Source organism: Phacochoerus africanus, chromosome 14 (genome assembly GCF_016906955.1).
Source record: "Phacochoerus africanus isolate WHEZ1 chromosome 14, ROS_Pafr_v1, whole genome shotgun sequence".
Taxonomy (NCBI): Eukaryota; Metazoa; Chordata; class Mammalia; order Artiodactyla; family Suidae; genus Phacochoerus; species Phacochoerus africanus.
This window is the reverse complement of record NC_062557.1, coordinates 17,813,401-17,820,396: the sequence shown is the minus strand read 5'-3', so window position 1 is coordinate 17,820,396 and position 6,996 is coordinate 17,813,401. Positions and strand designations below refer to the sequence as shown.

Here is a 6,996-nt window from a genome sequence, read left to right as displayed (position 1 = left end):
GGCACAGGGCCATCTCTAAAAGTCCCCATCTCCACAGCCTCCACCCCGTCCACTGTCCCTCGCAGGTTGGGGCTTTCTCTTTGCCTTGTTCATCTCTTCCCATCTCTGCCTCTCCCTCCTCTTCCTTCCCCTTTTTTCTTCTTGGCTCCTTCAGCTAGTCTCCCCTCCCTCTTTCTCTTTCTCTCTCTCTTTCTTTCTTTCTTTCTTTCTTTCTTTCTTTCCATCTCTCTTTCTCTCGCCCTTGCTGGTGCGCGCTCTCTCTCTCTCTCTCTCTCTCTCTCTCTCTCTCTCTCTCTCTCTCTCTCTCTCTCTCTCTCTCTCGTTTCTCCTCTTCCCTCCCCTCCTCTCTTTCATCTCCACCCCCCCACCCCCTCCAGTCGAGCACCGGGCTAGGAACGCGGCAGAAGCTGTGGCAAGCCCAGGCGGCTCTCCCGACCCTTGATGCCCCCAGGCCAGTTTTCCGAGCTCCCTGCGCCCATCGCAGCCTTTTGCAGAGAGAGCTCCCAGGATGGGCAGGAGCAGTGGGTTCGAGCTATGGGCATGGGTGGCCCAGATCAAAGGCCAGGAATGTCTGGCCCCCTGGCGCGGACTTCCTCCAGCTATGCCCCCACCTGGTGGAGAGCCCGCCATTCCCCCGCCTCCAAGCACTGGGGGTGGGCTTATTCGCGGCCCCTTCTGCTGCAGTTCCAGGAGCCACAGCCCTCAAACCCTCTCACTGGCCTTGCTTTCTTTGCCCTAGGCCCAAGGATGCTCCAGGGCCTCTGGGGGTCTTGAGTGGCTTGGAAGCAGGGTTGGGGGGCAGGCACCCAGTTGACAGGGGTCAGTGCCCCCCAAATCTGGCTTCAACCTTGTACCACTCAAGGCAGACCTCATTCCTTGACTCTGGGGAGAGAGGAAAGAACCCACAGAGGCCTTGGAAGGACTTTTTTTCCTATGGCAAAGGGTGACATACATTTGGTGTCCACACAGGGGAAGGGGGTTTATCACCAAACCCTAGGTTGGCGCCTAGGGCCTCAGGAGGGAGAGTTAAACAGGGAAGGGGGTCTTGATGGCAGTGAAGTCCGCAGAGGACCCCAGTTGCTCCCCGTTGGAGCCGCCGCGTTTCACGAGCCCCAAACCGTTCATCCACAAGATCCTGCGGGTCGTCCTTCTGACCTGAGCAGGAGGCCGGGCCTGAACCCCTCGAGGAGGAGAAAGTGACCCCGCTCCGCGCGCAGGAAATGCAACTGGCCGGCTGGTGTCAGTTGCAGGAAATGCAAAGGCAGCAGGAGGTCCCGATACCGATCTGATCCCTGACAAAAGACTCAAATGACACTCGGCTCTGTCCCCCGGCGCCGCCCGCAGCCAGACCTTTGAGCCTTCGCGGACCCTTCTGCGCGCCTCTCAGACACCCGGGAAGAGACCTCCCGCGGCCGGGTCGAGGGGCCAGCCGGCTCGCGGGCTCGGGAGGTTGGGAGGGGGTTGCATTTCCCAAACCCCTCCGAGACCCTCCGATCCTGTCCTGCCCGAGCGAAGCTTCTGGAAACATCCCTGTGCTTTCTACTCTCCATCCCTCACGGGTCCGAGTCCCAAGAGGTCAGGGGCCCCCGGAGAGAAAAGGAGCCACCCATCAATACCCACGCCAGCCCGGCACCACGTGAACGCCCCCGGCAAAGCCGCAGCTCTCTGAACCTGGCTGGCCGGGGGCGCGGCGGTGCCGGACCAGCAAAGGGTCCAACGTGCCCGGTCCCCCCAAGTTCCCGCTGTATCAGGGGCGCAGGCTTTGCCCAAGTTTGCTGGGCGATGCCCTTCCCGGAGCCCGACTCGTGGGCCGGGCGGGAGGGGCGCGTGATTGACAGGCTGAACTACAGACTCATCTCTTACCTTAGGCCGCGGGCGCTGATTGGCTGCTCGCTGACATCCTCAAACCCGGCTGCTCCGCGCTGGGCTCGGGAGGGGGGCCGCTGCGGGTGGAGGTGCGCTTCTGACAAGCCCGAAAGTCATTTCCAATCTCAAGTGGACTTTGTTCCAACTATTGGGGGCGTCGCTCCCCCTCTTCATGGTCGCGGGCAAACTTCCTCCTCGGCGCTGCTTCTAATGGAGCCCCACCTGCTCGGGCTGCTCCTCGGCCTCCTGCTCTGTGGCACCAGGGTCCTCGCCGGCTACCCAATTTGGTGGTAAGACTCGCCTCTCATCTGACCTCGGCCCGATTTCTCCGCGGAGGCCCAGGGAGGTGGGGGGCGCCAGCTGGGGGTGGGCTGCGGCAGGGCTGGGGCTCCTTTCTTCTTACCTCCCTCCAGCCCCCTACTCGCTTACCCCCCTGGATTTTCTGCTGGTGTCGCCTTCAGAATCCAACTCCTGGCTTCTCTGATAATCACCATTTTCCCTGCTACTCGCTGCGGAGGCTGGAGGACTTTCCCGTCTCAGAAGGTCTCTTATTCTTAGATCCTAAGCCTCCACCCGTCCCAATCTGGGGGGCCCCCCGAAGACCCTCCATTTGCTTGCAGTTGGGTTTCTGGAAACCCAGCGATGTCCCTGGGGCCCAGCCACTCCTCTTCTCCATTTTGGGGTCTTCATGGGCATTCCACCCCCACCTCTGCAGGCGCCTCCATCAAGAGATTTCTCCACAATAACCCCCCGGTGTCTTCATATTTTAGACCCCAGTGGCTTCAGGGATCCCTGGGGCAGGGTAGTGGGGGGTGGGATTTCATCAGATTCTCCCCACTCTGCTCTAGATTAATCTTGAGCCTCAGAAGTGAATATGGTATTTGCTGATCGGAGATGCCATTGAATTCGGATTTAATTCATTTCTTGCTTGTCCATCCTGGCGAAAGCAGGGCTTCTTGAAAATGTAGTTGGTTGGGAGGGGGTGGGTTTGTTCTTTGACCAAAACCCCAATTCTCCATGTCAAATTCGTTCCTTTTGGAAAACCGAGGGCCGAGGAGAAAGAGAGAGAGGGAGAGGAGGATTCCGTCCCTGAGAAATGCGGATACAAAAGACATTTTTAGTAAATAAGGCTGGGAAACCAGGCGCGGTGGGTTTTTTTTTTGGGGGGGGGATGCGTCTATGGGGGAACCGGCCTGGAATAAACAGCCCTTTGGGAGCCCTAGTTCCAGGGAGTCCCCTTGTTTTCCAAGCGGCCTCATCGCCACCCGGCAGGTCCCAGAGGCCAGAGGGGAAAGACACACTGAAACCAGTCCTCTAAATCACACCCCGCCTCTCCTTAGTCTCCAGCCCCCTGCATTCCGGAAAACTTTAATTAAAGAATCTTCCCCTCCTGGATGTAGGAGAGCCTTGTCCTTGGGGAGGGAGGGGGCGTGAGGAGGGAGAATTTGGGATCTGTTAGTAAGCAGAGGGTCTGGGGCCCTGCGACAAAAGTCAGGGAGGAGTACCACCTGCGTGTGTCCCTTTTCCCTGCCTTTTCACCCCCTGCCCAGCTGGGTATGGGGGAGCAGAGCCAGAAGATCTGGGGGCCACACCCCAGGTCGGCCTCCAGCTGTTTGGGGGTGGCAGCATTTGTGTCTGGGTGTTGGGGGGGGGGGGCATGGAGATGAGAGCAGAGCACGGCCAAGGGTCTCCGTTTAGAGGGTACTGAGAGTTGCTCCCAGGATGGACACCCAAGGGGAAGTCTTTCTTCTGCCCAGCCCATCCTTCCTGTGGCGGGCGGGCTGGCCTGAGGCCTCCTATACATAAAGAAGTCCATGGGGTGCCCGAGGAAGCCAGGGATCCTGGGTTGGGGGCTTTGCTGGCTGTGGGGAGGGCTGCTGCAGAAACCAGTTCTGCCTCACTGGCCCTTCCCAACCTTCTTCCCATCCCCTGGCCAAGGCCATGCTGTTCGTCGCTTTCACAGGGACCTTGGGGTGGGCGGGGAGGGTGGGAAGAGAAGGCTTCCCATGGGCTGTAGGAACCAAGAGGAAAGACCGGGTTCCCCTACCCTTTGAACTGGACAAGGGTGCTTCCTGGGGCAGAGCTGGGGGGGAGGGGGTGTATGGTGCATTGGGGAGCATTAGACAGGGACCACCCAAAAGGAAGATGTTGGAAAAACCTGGACGTTGATCTTAACGTAATGCTGGACAAATGGCTTGTTTGGGGGTTAGGGGGACAGGGACGCTGCTTTGTCTGAGCCAAGAGGTTTGTGTGTGTGTGTGTGTGTGTGTGTGTGTGTTTTAGGTCTATGACCCTAAGGAGTGTCATCTGCACACTAGTGTGCTTCCGTATGAGGGAGTGTCTGCCTGCAACTGGGGGACTGTGGATGTGAACTTGGGTGAGCTGTGCCTGGGGTATCCATGGCCAGTGACCAGGTGTGCTGGGTCTCTGCATACAAGTGTCAGCAACGCTGATTCTACGGGGTGTGTGTGTGTGTGTGTGTGTGTGTGTGAGAGAGAGAGACAGAGAGACAGAAAGACAAAGTCTAGCAGTATCTCTGCCCAGGTAGAGGTCAGCACCTGTGTGTGCTCGTGACACTGCATGACTGTGTTCATGACTGGGCGTGTGAGTGGTGTGTGTATGTGTGTGCGTGCGTGTGTGTGCGCGCACATGTCTTCATCACAGTCTAAGGGGAAAGCTCCACAGATGTCTTTGTGCATGGCTCTCTGTGCTCATGGCCATGACCTGATTGTGCTTGTAAATATGAGTGTGAGGGCTGTGTCTGGGTCTACCTGTGACCCTGTCCTCAGTGCCAGTGACCGCGGCTGGGCCTACGGCTATGGATATATTTGCAGACATATGACCTGTAAGTGTGAATGACATCTCAAGCTTGATGCTTGGTGGGCATCCATGGTCCTGGAGGGACGGTTCGGAAGGAGACAAGGGTCTAACAAGGAAGCTGGAAGGGACACAATGACCTGGGATCCCCGGCTGAGCAGCATGGGTTGGGGGTAAGGGGGCAGAGCGTGGCACATGCTCGTCCTGTCTGGCTAAGGACTATGGCCACCAGCCCTCCCATTGTACACTGTTTGTCTTTGGTCTTGGAGTTAGGGTGGTGAGTGAGTCCTGTTCTTGGGGCCAGGGCAGGAGGCCAGGGCTGGGACAGGGACAGTGGAGTAGACAGGCCCCAGATTCCTGTACCTACTCTGTCCCTAGGGTAGCCAGATTCCAGCCCTTTAGCCCATCACGGCCTGCCCTCTTTGCCCCCCCCCCGCCAAACTTCCCCAGCTTACATGTTCCCTAGGAGGAACTTCAAGGGGAAGTCATTTAGCTGGGCCTTCTGTCTGTGCTACCCCTTGAGGAGGGCACCCCCACCCCCAGTGTCCTGCATGGCTAAGGCCCCAGCGCTCAGAGAAGGTAGACCAGAAGGCCGAACTGCAAGGGGCCTCTGACAGAGATTCAAGGAAGGAAGAGACGAGCTCCAGGGCCTTGCAACCAGATAGTGGCGGAGCTGGGACAGGAAGCCGTGGCAGCGGCACTGATTTCTATAATTCTTCTTGTCAGTCCCAGTTAGCGCCTGGTGGAGGAACTTGTCTTTCTTCTCCTTCTTGTGGGAAAAGTGAACTATCTTCTTAGGGCCCAACCTAGTGCCTGCTGCATTCCAGAGGCGGAGGCCCTGACGGAAGGGGCCTGTGTTGGGGGTCGCCTCTGTGTGACACACCCCTCTGGGCCTCTGTTTCCTCACCTTTCGCTCAGGAATCACCAGCCCGCCCGCCCTGCTTCACAGCTTGGGTGAAAGTGCTCAGCAGAAGTCGAGGACAGTGAGCTGTGAAATAAGACCATCTGCATCCTCTCTCCCCCCATCCTGGGGGCCATCGCCCCTCTCAAGCCCTTGCCCTAAGTCCTGCCTCAGTTTCCCCATCCATCAGAGGTTCCGCTGTCTCCCCTGCTGCACTCCCACCTCCACCCGCCGCCTTTCACAGGCTTGTGAACATGTTCAGTCAAACCCCGCGGGGGTCAGTGGGCTGGGCCCAGGGAGGCACCTGGGACTGCGGGGGAGGAAGGCCCCAGGCCAGGTGTTAACACTTGTAACAGGCCGGAATTACAGCTGGCTGGGGCTGGAGCTGGGGCTGGGGCTGGGGCTGGGGCTGGGGCTGGGGCTGGCGAGGCGCTGAGCTGGCTGGAGGCTGTGGATCCCACAGGCAGACAGATAGACAGACAGACCGATGGGCATACCAGATCGGGATACCAGATCGGATGGCCAGGCTTTAACCTGGGGGTCTCCCTTCCAGGGCAGGCCTTACCCTGGGGGATTTGGTGGAGAAATTAATCCAGGTCTCTTGGAAGGGAGTTAACAGCCCTCCTGCCCACCCTCCCCCTATTGTGGGCGGGGCTTGCTGGCCAAAGGGAGCAAATTCGGTTGCCGATCTGTTTATATTCTTCTGAGGGGGCCACATTTTGCTTTAACAAACAAACAAACAAACAAAAAATGCAGGTCAAATGTTATTATACTGCCAAGAGCCTGGAGCTGAGTTATGTTCTTGAAAGAACCTGCTTTACTATGTGGTGCCAGGTGGGGGGAAGGGGTTGCGGTCAGGGAACGTTCTCCCAGAATCTCAGAGCATTTTATCAACAGCTCTGGGGCCAAGAGATGACAGTGGCATCTGAGCCCTGAGCATCCTCCTCACCCCGGGTATCCTGAGCACCTATGGTCCAGGAAGGTTCTGGACAGCTGCTTGGTGGGAAGACTTTTTGGAGGAGGTCGAAAGAGGTAGGAGCTGGACTGCGGTGCCAAGTCCTTCAGCGAGCGCTCTCCCCACCCCCTCTGCGGCTTTCCCCGCTGGCCAACCCAGCCCGACCCTGCCAGCACCCACACCTTCTGGCATCCAGGTGCTTTGCTCAATCACTGGTACAGGGGGAGAAACTGAGGCAGACAGAGAGGGCTCTAGGTAGAAATCCCCAAAGGATAGACTCAGCCAAGCCAGCATCTCCCATCCTGCCTACTCTAGAACTTGACGCTGGTAAACCTGAATGGTACTTGGGCAGATGCAGGACTGAGAAGATATTATGGACACAAGGTGGCGGAGGGGAACTATGACCTTGGGGTTTTCTCTAGACTTTGGGACTGGGTCTCTTCTGGGTCTGGGCAGG

General features: G+C 58.2%; 1 protein-coding gene across 1 annotated transcript in view; it reads left to right on the top strand.

Annotated features, from left to right (window-relative positions):
• The first annotated feature begins 1,954 nt into the window (after positions 1-1,954).
• The window catches only part of WNT3 (Wnt family member 3), a 51,318-nt gene continuing 46,276 nt past the window's right edge, over positions 1,955-6,996 (top strand). The window contains exon 1 of the mRNA XM_047758789.1: positions 1,955-2,156. Within this exon, the coding sequence (XP_047614745.1) occupies positions 2,077-2,156 (80 nt within the window). The 5' untranslated portion in view covers positions 1,955-2,076. The remainder of the gene's footprint in view (positions 2,157-6,996) is intronic.